This window comes from Sus scrofa, chromosome 7 (assembly GCF_054392235.1).
Source record: "Sus scrofa isolate SSC_HxYL_T2T_F1_AM1 chromosome 7, Sscrofa_HxYL_maternal_Yorkshire_Landrace_v2.0, whole genome shotgun sequence".
Lineage (NCBI taxonomy): Eukaryota > Metazoa > Chordata > Mammalia > Artiodactyla > Suidae > Sus > Sus scrofa.
Window position 1 is genome coordinate 43575274 of NC_139389.1, and position 20845 is coordinate 43596118.

At 38.1% G+C, this 20845-nt stretch overlaps 2 protein-coding genes across 7 annotated transcripts in view; both read right to left on the bottom strand.

Moving 5' to 3' along the window:
* MOCS1 (molybdenum cofactor synthesis 1) overlaps window positions 1-20845 on the bottom strand; it is a 918787-nt gene that overhangs the window by 589248 nt on the left and 308694 nt on the right. The gene's annotated exons all lie outside the window — the stretch shown is intronic.
* The window catches only part of KIF6 (kinesin family member 6), a 357515-nt gene that overhangs the window by 254004 nt on the left and 82666 nt on the right, over window positions 1-20845 (bottom strand). For all 6 annotated transcript variants that reach the window (XM_084968006.1, XM_084968009.1, XM_003128378.7 and 3 more), the window contains 2 exons: window positions 20591-20700; window positions 2593-2722 (listed from right to left, as the gene is read on the bottom strand). In XM_084968006.1, the coding sequence (XP_084824132.1) occupies window positions 2593-2722; window positions 20591-20700 (240 nt within the window). The remainder of the gene's footprint in view (window positions 1-2592; window positions 2723-20590; window positions 20701-20845) is intronic.

A 20845-nucleotide genomic window follows, 5' to 3' on the forward strand; every position in this document is an offset into this window, starting at 1 on the left:
CAATCAACTATTTCCAGGGATTGACAGTGATTCTTCATTTATATTTTTGTGTATTTGCTTTCAACGAATTCAAGAGAGAAACTGAAGTGCTACACATTTGCTAAAGCTGGTTTTTTTTTTTTTTTTTTTTGCTAAGCTTTTTAAATAATTTAGAAATGTATCCTTATTTGAAAAATCTGACATATGTCAATTTGATTATTGCACTAGTGAAATGTGGCACAAGGAAGGAACATAAGCTTCTGAAACGGTCAGACTTAGAGCTGAACTCTGGCTCTGCCTCCTACTAGTGGTGTGATCTTGAGCAAGCAGTCTAACTCTTTGAGACTTAGTTTCCATCTATAAAATAAGATCAGAAATAATATATACATATATGAAGTGTCTACAACAATGCCAAGTCTATTGAGCAGGTTCTCGATAAAACATGAGAGCTATTACCAAAGGAAAAAAATAGAAGCAAGCACAGACACATCCAAAACCTATTAGACTTGGTTTAAAAAAAGTCAGGCTTCACACAGGAAAAACAACGAATACATTTTATAGTAATGCACAACCAGAATTATTAGAACTGGACTTCTTTGGGTTTCAACTATTTACACTACTGTTCAATGCTCACGAGGCATTAATAGGAAAGGACGGTTGGAATTTTGTAAGGTGGTTGAACATGACAGATAAGCTTGTACCAAGAAGTTTAAGGTACTCAAAACTTTATAAAACAATAGTCTGAAAAGATGCAGCCAGCTAAAGTTAAGGCATAACTTTGGAATAGCAAATGGCCAAGCTTTTTAACTGAGAGAGGTCATGGTGAACCGGGGCCAGGAGCCTCTGTAACCGTTCAAGATGAGGAGATGTAATTGTGAGGATGGGGCCGAGACTTCTGTAGGGATGTGTCACCAGAGGAAAGTCAGTAGTGGGGCAGGGATGGGTTTCCCCACGTGTGTTCCAACAGCGTTCATGGATCTAATTCTTTCCTTTTTCATCTTTCTTTGGTGGGCATGACCCATCTCTATTCTGCACCTCTCAGTTTGCTATTTACTAAAGCGTGTGTGGAGGAGGAGGACTTTTCATGGGGTCTGTTAGATCTTTCATGATTATACCCCCTAATTCTTAATCTGCCTTTTTCCTTATCTTCAATCATTGTGACAAATGAGAGCATTGCAGATGACTGCTTGGGCAAAAATGTTGAAGCAAAACACAAACGCAAAATATTGTAAACAAAAGAAGCTATCCTGCAGTTAAAATGTACAGCTTTCTTTAAATGAAACTAATAATTTAAGCATCCTTAAATCCATATCACATGTGGCACCTAAGCTCAACGTATTTGTTAGTCTATTGAAAAGTACTGATGCAGAGCTAGTAAAACAACAACAAAACGGAGGGCCCAACACAATAATAGGCATCTACACCATGCTTTCACTGTCTGACTTTTGTTTCTGTTTATCTACCTTATATTTAAGGCAGTGCATTCCAAGTGGTGAAAATGAGGCAGAAAAAAAGTCACTGGAGGGAGACCTTTTTGGACGACTTATCGTCCCAGTGTACCGTCCTCACCTGTGGTTTGTTATCAGGGACAGGTAGAGCATGGGACGCAGGCAGCATGGTTTAAAAAGGAAAGTGCCAGTGACAGTAGCAAGCTGTTCGTTTGGGGAACTGTTCCCACACCACCACCACCACTTTAACTCCTCTCACGGCAGTATCACTGGAAGAGAATTTTGTGACTCTCCATCTCCACTCAGTAACTGGCTGAGGTTAGGGCCCATGACCAAGCTGGGTCAGTTCTGGCCCCTGACAAAGGTTCCCAGCTAAAATATAGGTACCCATATAGATTTGAATGTCAGATCAACAACAAAGAGTTTTTAGTATGAGTATATCCCCAATATTGCCCTGAGACATACTTTTATTAGACACCATGGCAGTGTTCCCAGACCTACCAACCATAGCTGCAAACACACAGAGCACTTCCTATGTTCCACGTATTATTCTAAATTCTTTATAAATATTAGTTCAATAAATACATGAAAATACATGGATGGGTAAACATATGCCAAAATATGGATAACTAGAGGTTATTAGGAAGACTGAACGATGTAAATTTTTTTTTTTTTTTTTTTTAGTGCCTCTCCCATGGCATATAGAAGTTCCAGGCTAGGTGTTGACTCAGAGCTTCAGCTGCCGGCCTACACCACAGCTCACGGCAACGCTGGATCCCTGACCCACTGAGGGAGGCCAGGGATCAAATCTGCATCCTCATGGATACTTGTCAGATTCTTTTCTGCTGCACCACAAGGGGAACTATGCATTTTTAAGCTTCAAAAATTATGCAAAAATTCCTATAATTAAGACCTTTGATGAGGTGTCATTAGCTAGCTGTAAAGTAATCTGTATAACATTGAAAAATATAACATTAAAAGAAATTGGATTCTAGTCCCTACTCACTAACTAGCCAGAAGACCTTGGGAAAGTTTCCCCACTTCTCTGGATCTAGGTTTCCTTATCCTATATGAGATTTGGATGAGATTATTATTTCAGATTGTTGCTGTCCCTAAAATTCTATTCATAACATGCAGAAACAGCTTTCGGAGAAAAGCTTATTACCTCTGCAATCATTCTGTTGGTGTCTCCTAAGAAAAGCAGATTCAGAGCTTCTTCCTCTGTGGTTGCCTGATGAAGAGACAGGTTTTTCAGGTGAATATTCTGATCAGGGTCCTCCAACACTGTCACTTTCCTAGGGAAATGGGAAGTCACAACATAAGGCACTTAGAGAATGAAAAGAACTTCGAGTCTTTCTTACAGGCTTCCTTTTAGAAAGCTGTACGTAGAGATGTCTTACATTTATAAAATCAAGTAATACACAAGACAGCAGGCAGTACTGGAGTAGCATCAAATGCTTACATTCCCTTGACAGGACTATCAAATAGCTTTGGGGCTGAAAAGTATATTACAAGCTCCTGATTTAAAGCCTCATCTTGGCAATCATCATGTCACCAAAGCATTTTAAAATGGATATTCTTCATGAATTAAAAATACAAATAGATAACCTTCTATCTACATCAGGAAACTTGGCCATATCTTTTTTTTTTTTTTTTTTTTTCCTATCTGATTCAGTTTCTCACCTAGGTAATTTTTCTGCTTCTAATTTTTCCCTTTTGTTCAATTTCATATCACTTTCTTTTCTTTTTCTTTTTCTTTTCTTTTCTTTCTTTTCAGGGCCCCAGGTGCAGCATATGGAAGTTCCCATGCTAGGGGTTGAATCAAAGCCAGCCTACACCACAGCCACAGCAATACCAGATCTGAGCTGAATCTGCAACCTATACCTAAGCTCACAGCAATGCCAGATCCTTAACCCACTGAGTGGGGCCAGGGACTGAACCCACATCTTCATGGATACTAGTGGGGTTCATTTCCGCTGAGCCACAGTGGGAACTCCCATATCACTTTCAATTTACATGAAGTTTCAAACGTGTTAGCTCATCCGTTTAAATATGATGAAAAGTGATCATCCCTCTAGGAGTTATTCCCTTGTCTAGTTTTCTTATTAAAAGGAGTTAAAAATTCTCAAGAGGTCTTGTAATACAGTTTTAGTTTGTAATTATTATTTTTATGTCTATCAGATGTGTTTCTTGACCTTTTTTTTTTTCTGTTACTACATGACTTTTCCTTATATTGCATCCTTACAGTGAGAGCTGGAGGTCTGGAATTATATCCATCTATTACAACTGCCTTCATGGGCATCCTGGTGCCAGCACCACTTCCTTCCAGACGAATCCTAACCCCACTGCGGGAGTTAGCTTGTCCATACTCTCCCTGGAGTCTGGTTAGGATTGCCTGAAACTGAACACGATTTGGCTCAACTCCGCATAGCCTTGCCTTGAAGGCCTAAAGATTCAATAGATAAAGTTACTAAAGGCAAGTTCCCTTCTGCCTCGAGTTTTGTCTTCTTGATTTTCTTAAAAATTTTTAAGGAAAAGCAATCTATGATTCATAAGTATTGCAAGTATACCTCCAGTTCCCAAATATTTGGAACTGATGAGAAGAAGTAAAGGTTGGCATCATCTAGCACCATTTCTCCCTTAAAAGTGTAATGAGCAAGTGGACGTATGTCACTTGCCTACTGACAAAAACACATTTAGAATACCTTAAAAATGAGCATTTTGCAAAGACCATAATTTTTCAGCCTTCCTTTTTGTGAGGAGGTTATTGGGACTTTAATGTGTAATTTGTGGACCTTTAAAATACTAATTGCAGGGAGTTCTCTTGTGGTGCAGTGGGTTAAGGATCTGGCATTGTCACTGCAGTGGCTTGAGTTGCTGCTGTGGCGTGGGGTTCAGTCCCTGACCTGGGAAATTCTGCATGCTATGGGTGCAGCCAAAATAAGTAAACAAACAAATAAATAAATAAATAAAAATACTAATTGCAGGGGGAAAAAAGTAGCTCTACCAGCACATCTGTGACCAATATGCCACTAATAATGTTACCCCATTGCCAAGTTTTGGACTTCTTTTTGTCTCCCTCAACAATACCAACTAAGATGGAAAAAGATCTCGTCCCTTAATGAAAACAGGTGCATTTTATTTATTTTTCAACAAGACTTGTAAGTAAGCCTATTAAAAATGCTTAAGAGTTTTTTAAAAAATGCTTGGAAAACATGAAGGCATTTTTAACTGAAATAGATGAACTGTGCTCTACTTTTAGGAAACCCCTTTACTCCTTAAGCTTGATTTTCACCCTGATCCTTCTGAAATGCTCGCGAAGGTTTGGCTAAATTCAATCCCTAGGGACAGAGAATTCTTCCTAAATTCACAGATTCTCGGTCTTAAAGGTGAAAGAAGTAATATTAGAAGGAAGATAAAAGCATGAAATAAGTGATGAGATGGCACGTTAAAAGTGAGAAATGAAGAGAGTTCTGTCTTTTTCAACATGAGAATAAAAACAAATTTGCCAGCTCTTACTTGGTTGTAAGACTACGTCAGACACAAAACCATCCTGGGCAAGTCCGGCAAAGGTACAGGTGGGGGAGCAGGAAACAACTCAAAGAGGAGGTGCTCCCATGCACAGGGCACCAAAAGTGTGCCTGGCACCCGCATTGTGTCCTTGAATCCAGTTGTTCTTACCCTGGCTGCACCCAGGAACAGCCTGTGGAACTTAAAATACTGTGCCTATGAGATCCTGACATGATAGTTCTGGGGTGCAGACTGGGTGTGAGAATTCGTAAAACCTCTGGTGATTCTAGTGTATAGCCAAGGTTGAGAGCCCCTGACTTCATCTTTAATAATCAGACAAGGCAGACATTCTGGTTTCTTTTCACCTAGGTCCACCCCAAGCCTAAGAGGGAGAGTGACTCATATTATTGGTTGGAGCTGAAGTCACTTTGGACCATATCTACTAATAGGCAAGGTCCCTGTAAGTTTTAAAAAGCTCGTCCTTCCATGGAAAGTTTATTTCTACCTCCTTGACCATGCAGTGGATGGGTAAACTAGGCCACTCATTAACCATAGCAATAATTAAAGCTCAGCTGGGGATTATAGATCTTCCTAAACATACACAGGGTTTATATCACTGTGGAATCAAAAAATCTAAATGATACATCACACAAAACCTTCTTACCATTAATTCACTGAAATAAAAAAAATGCAGAAAACAAGCAAATATGGAATTCTAAAAGTGTTCATTTATTAGACAATCTAACTGGGTGACTAATTAAAGATTACAAAGAACAGTTAGAAATAAAAGGTAGAAAGTGTGAAATGTCATCGGAGGCATTTGGCTAAAAGCCACCTTTTTCTAAATTATTCAGAGCCTTTGATCTGCAGTGTGGCTACTTCAGATCTATTACACTTCTACATTAACTTCCAGGTGCTTGTCCAGCTTTGTCACTTTGATCAAAATACAGTCTGCATGTGCTTCCATTTTTTCTGTACAGAACTTTCAGCCCTCTTTTGTAACTCATCAGCACGCATTTCTTTGATTCTTTTCCGATAGTCTTTCCCTCACTATTTCCTGATCTCTTACCCCTGGAGGTTTTTAAAAGTAAGTGAAAAGGCAAGTTAGTGTCCAATTTTGTTTGGCTTCTTTCATGGTTCCCTATCTGCTTCAGGCTCATCTGTGGGCACCCTAAAAGAAGCTCCACCTCTGGCATCTTTCGGGAACCTTCTGTGGTACAACTTTCTCTCTCCAATCAGTGTCTCCCTTGCCAGTTCTTCTCCTCAGACAGATTCTTTCCTGGTTTCTGCCCAATCCCTTGGACATGAGGCTTTGGACTTTTCCCTTACTGCCTTGCCTGCCCTCCCTGAAAATCCCCTTTGCACTCAGCCATGCAACCAATGTGTGAGCCCCACCCATTCTCATGCCTTCGCTCAGAGAAGCACAGCCTGAGCTGGGTATTACTACCTCTCATCTAGTTGGGCTAATCTGGGAGTGAGGATGTTTTAAACTCTGCTGCTGGTGGAATGCTTTTCAAAGTTGGAGGAAATAAGAACCATTAGCAAAAATTTCTCATCCAGTTGCTTCCTTCCCAGGTCCTCCCCCTCCACCCCACCCCCGCAGCTCTCTCACAAATCAATAGCTATTTCCTGAATCCTTAGTCCACCGCTTGATTCTGACTATAATTTTCATGGACTTGAAAGAGGGCTTTATTAAAGTTTCTTAAATAAACATCCTAATTCCAAGATGGAAACCCCCCAAACTATTTATTCGATTCTTTTTGAAAGAGCCTGCAAATAGTTTTCTCTACCAAATGTTTCTAAAATGTTTAGATTTCAAGTAAAAAGTCACTGATAGCCTTAACTTGGATCCCTAAGTGGAAAAGTTCTGCTAAGTATACTCAGCCTGCTTAATGACGGGGAAGAAGCAAGCTTTGTGTTTTCTCTGTAAACAGAGAATCTTTTCCATTTGGCGAAGGAGTTGGAATTTTTAGGCTTTCTTACTGGAAGACACAGAGAAGAGCGATAGCCAAGCTCTTGTTCTCAATAATGGGAGCCGTCAATGAAAGCACTCCCCACCCCGTCGCCCACCGCCCACCTCCATAACCTTCCAACACCACCAACTTGCTGAACAGCAACTCTCCAGGAGTTCTACTACAACGAAGCTAGTTTCTCTTTTTCATATGATAGGCAAATACTACTCAGATGATTTCTAGTACTTTTTTTCTATTTGCACATGCCCCACGTGATGGCGATGGTGCAGACCCATGTTCAAGACGGTGCCATTCACACCACAAGTTCATAGGTTTAATATGACACGTGCCTGTCAGAGGGCAGTAAAGTATCTTTTAACGAAAACAGAGTTCACCACGATTTTCCAACAGACGGCAGGGGTGCCTTTTGGTCATCACATAAAGGTGCCGTACAGACTAGAGGTAGCCTCGTCTAGTATACCTTGACTTAGAACGATAGCAGGAGCAGGCCGGCATCATGCAAATGGGAGGGCGTCCATCTGGCTCTTCTAAATACTGAATAAACTTCACACACTGTACACACAGTCCCAGCATCCACTTCAATAAACAGAATATTCTCTAGGTCAGCGTTTTTCAAACTCCTTCCCACCAAAACCCCAATAAATTTTCAGAAGTCCTCTATAGGTAAGATTGGGGTTGGGGGGAGATGTAAATTTTTAGGAGAAGTATGTAAAGGGAAGCCTTCCTTCCTTCATGTAAACAATTTCAAAGGTAGATTTTCTTTAGATTGATTACAAATCTCAATCATATAATTCGGCTGTAAAATATAAATAGCTGAAACATATTACTTAAGAAAGTTTTACAAACCTGCAATAAATTTTTGTGTTGGTCTTAACCTAGACAGAATGGGCCTGAAGTAATGGATACTTTTTCTTCTTGAGAGATATTGAGATATTTTGAAAACTCTTTCCAGCAGCTTGACAAATGTATCGTTTCTTTCTTGTTTTATCCAATATTACACTTTTTATTGATAATGAAAAATATAACCAGTCACTTTAGATTGAGTTATTTCATTTAGCCTACTAAAAACACCAGGTTCTCTACCAAATTTTTAAGGAAGAAATTATACCAATTATTACAATCTCATTCGGAAGAGAGAAACAGAGAAAATACTTTCTAACTCATTCTGTTAGGCAGCATTACCCTTATACCAAAACCAGACAAAGACATTATAAAAAAAATAAAATCATACACTAAAATCTCTCATGAACACAGATGCAAAAATCCTCAATAAAGTATTAGCAAATGAGGTCCAACAATGTGTAAAAAGAATTATACACCATGACCAAGTGGGATTATTTCAGGTATACAAGGCTGGTTCATCCTTCAAGCATCAGTCAATATAATCCATCACATCAACAGACTAAAAAAGAAAAATCGTGTGATCATATTACTAGATGCTGAAAAAGCATTTGACAAAATCCAGTATCCATTCATAATAAAAACTCTCAGTAAATTTGGAATAGAGGGAATCTTTCTCAACTTGATAAAGACTATCTACTAAAAACCTACAGCTAACATCATATTTAATAGTGAGAAACTCAAAGCTTTTCTAGTGAGATCAGGCACAAGGCAAAGATATCTCCTCTCACCATTCCTTTTCAACAGTATCCTGGAAGACCTTGTTAATGCAATAACGCAAGAAAAGGAAATAAAAGGTATACAGGTTAGGAAAGAAGACATAAAGATGTCTTTGTTCACAGATGACATGATGATCTACGCAAAAAACCTGAAAGAATGACAGAATTCCTGGAACTAATAAGTGGTTATAGCACCACTGAAGGATACAAAGTTAATATACAAAATTCAATGGCTTTCCTATATACCAGCAATGAACAGATGGAATTTGAAATTGAAAACAAAAAATCATTTACCCTGGCACCTAAAAAACCAAAATACTTAGATTTAAGTCTAACAAAATACACACAATATCTATACAAGGAAAACTATGAAACTCTGATAAAAAGAAACCAAATAAGTAAATAGTGATATTCCATGTTTATGGACAGGAAGACTCAAAATTGTCGACGTTGGTCCTTTCCAACTTGATCTATCAATGTATTTCTAATACAATGAAATCTCAATTAAAATCCCAGCATATTATTTTGCAGATATTGACAAAATGATTATAAAGTTTACATGGATAGGCAAAAGACCCGGAAAGGCAAAAACAAATTTGAAGAAGGACAAAGTTGGAAGACCAACACTACCTAACTTCAAGATTTACTATAAAGCTACAGGAATCAAGACCATGTAGTATTGGTGAAAGCAAAGATAAATAATAGATCAGTGGAATGGAACAAAGTCCAGAAAGAGACTAACATAACTATAGTCAGCTGATCTTTCACAAGGAAGCCAATGCAATACAATGATGCAAAAACAGTATCTTCAATGAATGATGCTCAGAACAACTGGACATTCACATGCAAAAAAAAGTGAATCTAGACATAGACTTCATAACATTCATAAAAGTTAGCTCAAAATGTATCAAAGACCTAAATGTAAAATGCAAAACTATAAAACTCCTAGAGGATAACATAGGCGAAAACCTAGATGCTTTTTTGGACACAGTATCAAAGATATGGTCTATGAAGGAAATAACTGAAGCCTGACTTCATTAAAATTAAAAACTTCTGCTCTGCAAAAGACAATGTTTAAAGAATTAGAAGATAAGCCACAGACTGGGAGAACACATTTGCAAAAGACACACCTGATAAAGAACTGCTTTTTAAAATATACAAAGAAATCTTAAAGCTAAACAACAAGAAAACAAACAACCCCCAATTAAAAAATAGGCCAAAAACCTTAACAGACATCTCACCAAAGAAGATATACAGATGGCACATAAGCACATGAAAAGATGATCAACGTCATATGTCATCAGGGAAATACAAATTTTAAAAATAATGAAAAATAATGATACCACTATACACCTATTAGAATGGCCAAAATCTGGACCATGGACCATGTCAAATGCTGAGGAAGATGTGGAGCAATAAGAACTCTCATTCATTGCTGGTGGTAGTACAAAAATGGTACAGCCACTTTGTTTTTGTGTTTGTTTGTTTTTGCTTTTTAAAGCCACACCTGTGGCATATGGAAGTTCCAGGTTAGGAGTCGAATCAGAGCTGTAGCCACCGGCCTAACACCATAACTATAGCAACATGTGATCCAAGCCACATCTGCAACCTAAACCACAGCTCACAGCAACCCGGATCCCTGAGCCACTGAGTGAGGCTAGGGATAGAACCGAGTCCTCATGGATACTAGTCGGATTTGTTTCCAATGTGCCACAACAGGAGCTCTCGGTACAGTCACTTTGGAAGACAGTTTGATGGTTTCTTACAAAACTAAACTATTTCCATCATACAATCCAACAGTCTTGGTCCTTGGTATTTATCCAAGAGGTTGAAAAAACTTACATTCACACAAAAACCTACACACAGATACTTGAAAGTGACCAAGATGCCATTCAGTAAGTAAAGAGATAAATAACTTTGGTACATATAGATAATGGAATATGATTCAGTGCTAAAAAGAAATGAAGCCACCAAAAAACATGGAGGAGACTTAAATGTATATTACTAAGTGACAGAAGCCAGTCTGAAAGAGCTACATACTGTATGATTCCAACTATGTGGCATTCTGAAAAAGGTAAAACTATGGACACAATAAAAAGATCAGTGATTGCCAGGCGCAGAGTTGGGGGTAGTGGTGACTAGACAGTGTATGGGATTTTTAAGGCAATGGAAACACTCTTTATCATTATGAGGGATATATGTCATTATACATTTGTCCAAACCTATAGAGGAATATACAACACCAAGAGAGAATTATAGTAAACTCTGGACTTTGGGTAATTATGCTGTGTCAGTGTAAGTTCATTCTTGGTAACAAACGTATCACTTTGGTGAGTGATGTTCATGATGGGAAAGGCTGTGCATGTGTGAGCACAGGGGGTATATGGGAAATCTCTGTACCTTCCTCTCAGTTGTGCTATGAACCCAAAACTAAATACTTTATCAGAAAAAACAATACCCAAACTCAAAACTGCAAAATACTCTTTTTTAAAATTGAAGTATAGTTGATTTACAATAGTACATTAATTTCAGGTATACAACATAATGATTCATTATTTTTATAGATTATGCTTCACTTAAAGTTATTATGCATGCTGCATAGCACAGAGAACGCTAAAATATTCTGTGATAATCTGTGTGGAAAAAGAATCTGAAAGAGAATGGATATGTGTATGCGTACGTCTGAATGACCTTGTTGTAAAGCAGAAATTATCACAGCCTTGTAAATCAACTATACTTCAATAAAACTTAAAAATAAAAAAATAAAATTATAAAATATTGGCTATATACCCTGCGCTGTACAGTATATCCTTGTAGCTTATTTATTTTGTACATAGTAGTTTGTATTTCTTAATCCTCAACGATGTAAAATATTCTGAGTGATTGTTGTGAGGAAGTCTTGTTTTTTATCCACGTTAACTTTTTTCAATTGGTAAATATCCTCTCCTAAATATTGCCATTTCTTATTTACCTAAGTGATAATATTATTAGACTTGAACTCTGATCTTTTGATTTCCCAAAGAACTTAATCACCATTCTAAGGTAACTCTACTACCACAAGTCTGCCATTTCAGAGGTTCTGGCAACCTGTATATGATTCATCCCCTTTCAGAAAAGAAGCAAACTTAAAGTGAGTCATTTAATGTAACATATCCTACATGATTCAAGGGTGTCCGGTGTCAATGTGGCAACATCTTCATACTTTCAAGAAGCTTCTGCTTCTTACTATGTTTAGGCTTTCATATGCTATGAAAGCAGATATCTCCAAAAGGACCCAGGATAAAGAACTGGATGGAAGCTGTTGGCCACTTCCAACAGAAATGCAAAACCAAAGGGAAAACTAACCTTGATAGGCAAACTCAGAACCGTACTAGGTACAATAAATGTATGGAAGAACCAATGCTTTTCTCACAGATGGTTATATTTATTAATTTATTGGTTATTGTCATTTAATTATTTTACTAAGGTTTAGCATGTATTTCTGAAACATTCTTTCATTTATATTTTCTATTTTCTCAAAATTAGGTCCAAAAATGAGAAAATTTGATTGCTAATAACTTGATAAGATCACCTTTGCAGAAAGGTGATATTAAACCAAGCATATTAAATTAATCAAACTTCTCCTGCCCTAAACTATCACTTTACAACCACTAAGAGACAAACAGCTCCCAAATCTAGTGTATGTAACCATGGCTTATCATATGCTTATTTAGTATCTACAGGCAACCACTATTTGCAAGATTTTCCAGAAATAAACATTTAACATAAAAAAAAATCTATGCTTTTGGAGTTCCCTGGTGGCCCAGCAGTTAAAGGACCCAGCATTGTCACTGAGGTGGCTTGGGTCACTGTGTGGTGGAGCTTTAATCTCTGGCCAGGGAATTTCTGCATGCCGTGGGTGCAGCCAAAAAAACCCTTGTTATCCTCCCTCTTATACTGATAGCTTTTGCTAATCTCCGACTACATTCAGACATTACATTCCTTTTGGTGCTCCAGGCTCACAAACCATCCATCATTTTCTTGTTTGGCCTAATTCCATATGGTAATTATACAGTCATATGCTAAAATCTATCTTCTTCAGTGATACCAACATTTTTTTCAAAGAAAATCATTTTCCTTCTATTTTCACTAATACTTGTTTTCTTGTTCAGATTTTACAGTTTCAGTATCACATATTATGTGCTCAAGTTACCACATTTGGGGAAATTATAGGAATAAATATATCTAAAGACAATGGATTTTTAATTTTAGAAAAACATAGCAATTCTTCTGCCAAGTGAATAACTTTATACACCTCTAAGTTTATGCTATTGCATTTTACAAGTTCTGAGTTCATCTACTTTTATTTATTTTCATTTTAACATAAATTTTACTATTTTCACTAAACACAAAACTACCATATGATCCAGCAATCCCACTCCTGGGCATATATATGGACAAAACTACAATTCAAAAAAATACATGCACTCCTATGCTCATAGCAGCACTATTCACAATAGCCAAGACATGGGAGCAACCTAAATGTCCATCAACAGATGAATAGATTAAGAAAATGTAGTACATATACACAATGGAACCCTACTCAATCATAAAAAAGAATGAAATAATGCCATTTGTAGCAACGTGGATGGAACTAGAGATTCTCATGCCAAGTGAAGTTAGTCAGAAAGAGAAAGACAAATACTATACAACATCACTTATATGTGGAATCTAAAATACGGCACAAATGAACCTATCTACAAAACAGAAACAGACTCATAGACATAGAGAATAGACTTGTGGTTGCCAAGGGGGAGAGGGATGGAGTGGGATGGATGGGCTGCTTGGGGTTAATAGATGCAGACTATTGCCTTTGGAATGGATTAGCAATGAGATCCTGCTGTGCAGCACTGGGAACTATGGTCACTTATGATCAAGCATGATAGTGTAAGAAAAAAGAATGTATACATGTATGTGTAATGGCTCACCATTCTGTACAGTAGAAAATTGACAGAACACTGTAAACCAGCTCTAATGGAAAAAAATAAAAATCATTATATATAAAATAAAAAGGTAGTTCCAGTCACACTGTTCCCTCTAATAAAAATCTCCAAGGGTGATCTCTCACCTGCCAAATCCTTGCTCTTGTACCTTTTCCAGTCTTAATGATCTCACCTCACTGGGTTCCAGGGGAATAGGTCTATGAACTGTCACAGAACAAGCACTATGCTTTTCAACTTCCGACCCCTGTTTCCACGTGAATGTCTCACACCATGGCCCCAAGTGCTGCGCCTTCCTTCAAGGACTATTTCACGTGCTGTCTTCTCTGTGAGTTTTTTTTTTTTGGATGGCTTGACCTGATGTGATTTCTTTCTCCTCTAAGCCCATGCCATTCTCTGAGCTTCTCTTGTGATTTTCATATTACGTCTTATGCTCTTTTGTACTATTTTTATCCACTAAGTTATGAGTTTCAGAAGAGCAAAGATTGTCAGGAAACTCAGTGCCTAGCATAGTGTGTGGAACCAAGTCGGATCTCAGGAAATGTTTGCTGAATACCTGAGTGATTCCACATGACTAGACTGTAAGTCAGGAAGGCAGACACTTTTTTGTAACTCTTGAGGCACTTAGCAGTGTTTTATCTCCAGTCGGTATTAGAAATGCGGTGAATTAAATATAACATCTGTCAACCTTTGTTATTTTGATGACAAATTATTAAAAAAAAACAGAGCTGAGATTTCAATACTGAATGCTAGAGTTTACTGGCTTAAAAAAAACACATAGTAATAACTATAACTACCTTTGAAACCTTAAATGGAATGTGTGTCCCTATTTAGGAATACTAAAATTACACTAAAGTAAGGGGACTATCTTCCCTATGGTTAAGACCAGCAGTTATACTGTTTTACTTCATGAGACATACTTAGAGTCTAACTATACTCCCTTTATAGCATATGACATAGGAGCTTTCAAAAGTAGAAGTTCTATTTTTATTTAAATTACTAAATGCAGAATATTTTTAACCCATGTATGTGTGTATATGTATATATATATGTCTACAGATAAAATATAGAGCCACTTTTGTTTTTAAAGTAAAATTATTTTTTTGTGATAATTGTAGATTTTCATGCAACTGAAGAAATAATGCAGAAAGATCCCATGTACCTATTACCTGGTTTTCCACAACAGTAACATCTTATAAAACTGTATTAAAATATCACAACAAGGACACTGGCATAGATACAAGCCACTGATCTTATTCAGATGTCTCACTTTTGCTTATGCTTATGTGATTGTGTGTGTGTGTGTGTGTGTGTGTGTGTGTGTATGTGTGTTTAGTTCTATGCATTTTGCCAGTGATGGGTATCCACAGCCACAGTTAAGATACAGAAGAGACCATCACCACAAGGATCCATCACTGGCCTCATATAACCATCCCCACCTCCCTCCCTAACTCCTGTCAACCACTGATCTGCTACTTACCTCTATAATCCAGCCATTCAATGAATATTACATACATGAAATCACACAGCATATAACTTTTTGGGATTGGATTTTTTTCACTCAGCATAATTCCCTGGAGATTTATTCAAGTTGTTAAAGTGTATCAATAGTTAATTCCTTTTTGCTATTGTTTTTGTTAACCAAAGGTCCATGGTGTACAATATGGTTGACTCTTTGTGTTATAGATTCTATGGGTTTTGACAAATGCATGAAGTTATGTACCCACCATTATAGTATCATATATAATAGTTTCACTGCCCCTCAAATCCTCCATGCTTCACCTACCCATCCCTCTACCCCAACCCCTCCTCAACCACTGGCAACCACTGATCTTTATAGTGTATCTATTAGTCCTGCCTTTTGCAAAATGTCATACAGTCAAAATCATAGAGTGTGTAGACTTTTCATGCTGGCTTTTACACTTAGCAATATGCGTTTAGGGTTCCTCCATGTGGTTTACTAGTTCATTTCTTTTTACAGACAAGCAATATTCCACCGCATGGATATACCACAGTTTGTTTTCTATTTGACTATTAAGGGGAACTTGGTTGCTTCTAGTTTTTGGGAATTACGAGTTAGGCTGCTGTATCCATTTGTGGGTAGGTTTTCGTGCTGCCATAAACTTTCAACTCATTTGATTAATCACACACCTAAGAGTGTGACTGCTAGATCATATGATAAGATCATGCTTAGTTTTCTAAGAAATTGGAAATTGTCTTCCAAAGTGGCTGTATGATTAGGAAGTGTGGGAGGAGGAGGGATGGATTAGGCATTTGAGAATGGCAAATGCACACTTTTGTACGTGGAATGGATGATCAACAGGGACCTACTGTATAGCACAGGGAAATCTATTTAACTTTGTGTGATAATCTATATGGGAATGGATATGTGTATATGTATGACTGAATCACTTTGCTGTACAGCAGAAATTAACCCAATATTGTAGATCAACTATGCTTCAATAAAATTAATTTTAAAAAATCCCAGTTGGTTGTACTACATTGCATTCCCACCAGTGATGAGTGAGAGTTACATTCTTTTCAGCATTTGGTATTGCCAGTTTTAAAATGTTTAGCTATTTTAACAGGTGGGTAGTGGTATCCTGTTGTTTTAACTAGCAGTTCTTCAATGACAGACGATGTTGAGCACCCTTTCATATGCTTATTTACTATCAATATATCTTCCGTGGTGAGGTGTCCGGATCTTTTTCTCATTTTTTTGAGTTGTTTTCTTTTCTTTCTTTCCTTCTTTCTTTCTTTCCTTCCTTCCTTCCTTCCTTCCTTCCTTTCTTTCTTTCTTTCTTTTTTTCTTTCTTTCTTTCTTTCTTTCTTTCTTTCTTTCTTTCTTTCTTTCTTTCTTTCTTTCTTTCTTTCCTTCTTTCTTTCTTTCCTTCTTTCTTTCTTTCCTTCTTTTCTTTTTTTGTCTTTTGTCTTTTTAGGGCCACACCCTCAGCATATGGAGGTTCCCAGGCTAGGGGTCAAATCTGAGGTGTAGCCACCAGCCTACACCACAGCCACAGCAATGCTGGATCCTTAACCCACTGAGCAAGGCCCAGGATTGAACCTGCATCCTCACGAACCTGCATCAGATTCATTTCCACTGAGCCATGACGGGAACTCTGAATTGTTTGTTTTATTATTGCTGAGTTTTAAGAGTTATTTGAATATTTGAATACAAGTCCTTTACCAGATGTGTAAATATTTGCTCTGAGTCTCTGGTTTGTCTTTTCATTTTCTTGACAGTGTCTTTCAGAGAGCAGAAGTTTTTCTTGTTTTTTTTTTGTCTTTTGTCTTTTTAGGGCTGCACCCACAGCATATGGAGGTTCCCAGGCTAGGGGTCTAATCGGAGCTGTAGCTGCCAGCCTACACCACAGCCACAGCAACGCCAGATCTGAGCCACATGTGTGACCCACACCACAGCTCACGGCAATGCTGGATCCTTAACCCACTGAGTGAGGCCAGGGATCGAACCGGCAACCTCACAGTTCATAGTTGGACCCATTTCCACTGCACCGCGATGGGAACTCCCAGAGAGCAGAAGTTTTAATTTTAATGAATTCAATTTATCTATTTTTTCTTTGACAGATGATGCTTTTGGTGTCATATCTAAAAACTCACTGCCAAATGATTATAGCAATGACTACAACAAGCGATTGACTTTCGTCTGGTGTCCTGACAGCAAATATATACAAAGTCCACAGGTAATCTACAGGCAAATGCTTCTGCAAGAGCAGAGAAGTGTAACTCATCAGAATGTAAAAGGAAAAGAAACAGAAAAGATACAGCACATGTGAGAAGAGCATCCACTGGGTGATTTGAGGGAATTTGAGCTGCTTATTGGTAAGGAATCTGTTACTGATGGCTATTAGCGTGTGACATCAAAATGACCTTGAATTCAATTTTACATGGTTAAGCCAAGTATAAGAATGTGGAAGGGATCAAATGTATATATTGTCATTGTCCCTCAAATGGACGACTACAGGAGAAAACCAAGGTCATCAGGCATCTTGCCTACTACTGCTGGATGGTATTCAGAGTGTTTGGGACATTCTAGCTCACAACAATAAAGCCAGTCAACCTGACAGATAGGAGTTCAGAGTTAGAACTTGTCCCAGTTCAAGAGTATGTGAAACCAGATTAACAGTACATACACTTAATCCAATCCAGGTACAGCAGAAGTCACATTCCATTGTAAAGAATTATTTTATAATCTTAGTAAAAGGAAAATCCTCTAAAATCCCCAGAACATTAGCACACTCAATACCAGGCAAATCCCATTACTCCCACACCAAAAGACTATGCAGCTCTTAAATTCTTTCAGAATTTTATACTACTGAATATATTTGAAGAAAACAGGCTGGGATATGGCACTCTCCTTTCTTAATGAAAAACTTAATTTTATTTTAATGAGATTTGTTGTCATGTAATTATAGCGCAAAATGTAAGATAGGAAAATCTTTTAGAACACTTTTGTATACATGTGTGCCTGTGTACGTGTGTGTGTGTGTGTGTGTGTGTGTGTGTGTGTGTGTGTGTGTGTGTGGCAGTTCACTGAAAACCCCTGCATTGTAAGTGAGGCCACTTCTGTACTTGAGTCAGTGAATTCGTTCTCCAACTAGTAGACAAAGCTACTAAAGAAGGGGCAGTAGTTTATATCATCTATAGAGACAATCTGAGCAGCACTGAGAACCACTTCTAAGTGCTGGGAGGTGCAGAGACACAGAGTGAATTAAGGCACTGTCCTTGCTCCAAAGAGGCTTAAGGCTCTTTCCTAGCAGGACGGACAGTTAAGTATCTAAATCATTTGTCCTTTTGTGAAGAGGAGAAGAGCCACCAAGTAAATCCTATCCTATGAGGTCACTAAGCTTTGAAATCTAGACATTGGAGGTTGGATGGTTGAATTTGGGTTTGATCCCTGGCCTTGCTCAGTTAAGGGTCTGGCGTTGCCATAAGCTGTGGTGTAGGTCGCAGATGTGGCTCAGATCTGGTGTTGCTGTGGCTGTGATGTAGGCTGGCAGCTGCAGCTCTGAATTGACCCCTAGCCTGGGAACGTCCATATGCCATGGGTGAGACCCTAAAAAGAAAAAAAAATGTAATTCTATGCCCACATTTTATAGACAAAGAGGTACCCAGAAAAGTGAAAAGTTAATCTAAGGTTGCAGGGTTGGGGATAGAACCCAAATTTCCTGACTTCCTCTATATTACACCACCTTTCTCAGAGCTCCAAGGACTTTTCTCATTCACAGCTAGGCTGCACCCGATTACATCAATGAGACTCAGACTCGCAGGGCTCATGCTGTTTTCCCTTTACATTCTCATCTTCAAATGTCTCCTTCATAGTTTCAATTTAACAGATTTTTTTTTTAATTTTAAGAATTTACTTTGGCCCGGGTGCAAGAGAGACTACCAGCTCAGGTAAGGCATGCTTCCTACCCCTGAGGAGTTGGTTTATAAATGTAAACATCTAGTGCTGGTTCTCACACACCATATGTGAAACTCATCACTACCACCCACTCAAGTTTTCTAATGGAGATCAATGACGCCTTAATTCTCTAGGTCCTATGGTAAAATCTTGAAGCTATTTTTGCTATTCTGGCATGAAAGTGAGAGTGTCTGTTTTTTAATCCTTGTTCTACCGTTAACTGATTAATTCTGAAACCCTGGGCAAGTCCTACCTCCCTGAGCTTCCTCTCCTCAAGCAATAAAGTGAGTAGTGCACCAACCTGCTGTGATTCACCTTCTTTGCAAAACCAATCAAGTCAAAGGGGCTAGGCATGATCAATTAATTTTCTTTTTCTTTTTTTTTTCTCCCTTTTAAAGATGCACTTGAGGCATATAGAAGTCCCCAGGCTATGGGTCAAATCAGAGCTGCAGCTGCCAGCCTACATCACAGCCACAGCATCTCAGCGTCTAGGCACATCCTCCCCCTACACCACAGTTCACGACAATGCCAGATCCTTAACCCACTGGGTGAGGCCAGAGATCAAACCTGCATCCTCATGGATACGAGTCAGGTTCTTAACCCACTGAGCCACAATGGAAACTCCTGTCTGCTACTTTTCTTTTTTTCTTTTCTCTTCTTTCCCCTTCCTTCCTTCCCTCTCTCCCTCCTCGTTCTTTCTTTCACATATCTCTCAGATTTCTCTCTCTTTTCCGTGTTCATCATAGCCAACCCCTTCATTTCTGGATTATTACTAAGCAAGCTTCCAACTCTTCGGTGTAAATGTGACTTTTTAAAATCAATTTTAAGCAAGAGTTAGTCAGATGTATATAGGTTAGACTGGAGGCTAGAAAACTAATTAAGAAGCCTGTTAGAATAAAGATCAACCTCATACAAAAATGGCATTCAAATCCCTCAAAAGCTGGCTTCAGCTGGCTTAATATAAATCTTTAAATTGTTTTAGAACATTTGAAAAGAAAAATATTAAAATGCATTTTCTTGGCTCTACCAACATTCTGAAGATGTCTGGACAAAATCATATGAATTGTTACCAATAAATATATGTCTAATTTAGGCAAATACTCAAATGAGCAGCAAGTAATGCTGTGGACATGCCTGCAGAGTAACTTGCTCCATTAAGAAATAAGCTCTGAAAATTCTATGTATTCATGAAACAATCAGCACCAATCTGACCAAACTCATGTCAGTAGAGGAGCATTTAGGGAAAACTTAAAGTTTTATTTTCTCTCCTTCAGATTCTTTTATCACTGCCTGAAACCTAACTGGAATACTTTGTTCAGAGAAAGGCCACAGTTAGAGGAGTTAAAGGCGAGCGTGAAGCGGTACTGCCATAGCCCACCGATCCGCTCAGCACCCGCTCTCCAGAACATTAGCTGCAGTCTCTCCTTCCAACTCCAAAAGTGACTGTCTCAAGAAATGAGTTTCCAGCAGTTTTAGCCCCCATCACTACTGCCTATTTGTAATAACTGAAAAAAAAAATCCACTATATTCTGAAAATATTCTGTTATCCAGTATTTGTTAATTGTGACTGAGACCAGAGACATAAAGAGTTTCAAAGAAAACAATTGAAGGGAACATCTGAAAGTAATTTTCCCCCATTCTTTGTTGTTCGGCTACTCACGGCAAATCTTCCAAACTGGAGGCTTCATGTCTTGGATCCAATAGATCATAACCACATTCATTGTAGATTTCCAAATAGGAAATGTGCGTTGTATATATTTTGCTGCTGTCCTGATTGGAAAGAAGAAAGACATCATTAAATGGCTATAAATCACGATGCAGCTTAGAGAAAAATGAACACATCACTAGTTTCCTTAGCGTTTCTCTCCTTTACTCTCTCGCTTTGTATGGTTTACATTTTCAGTTCGTGACACTT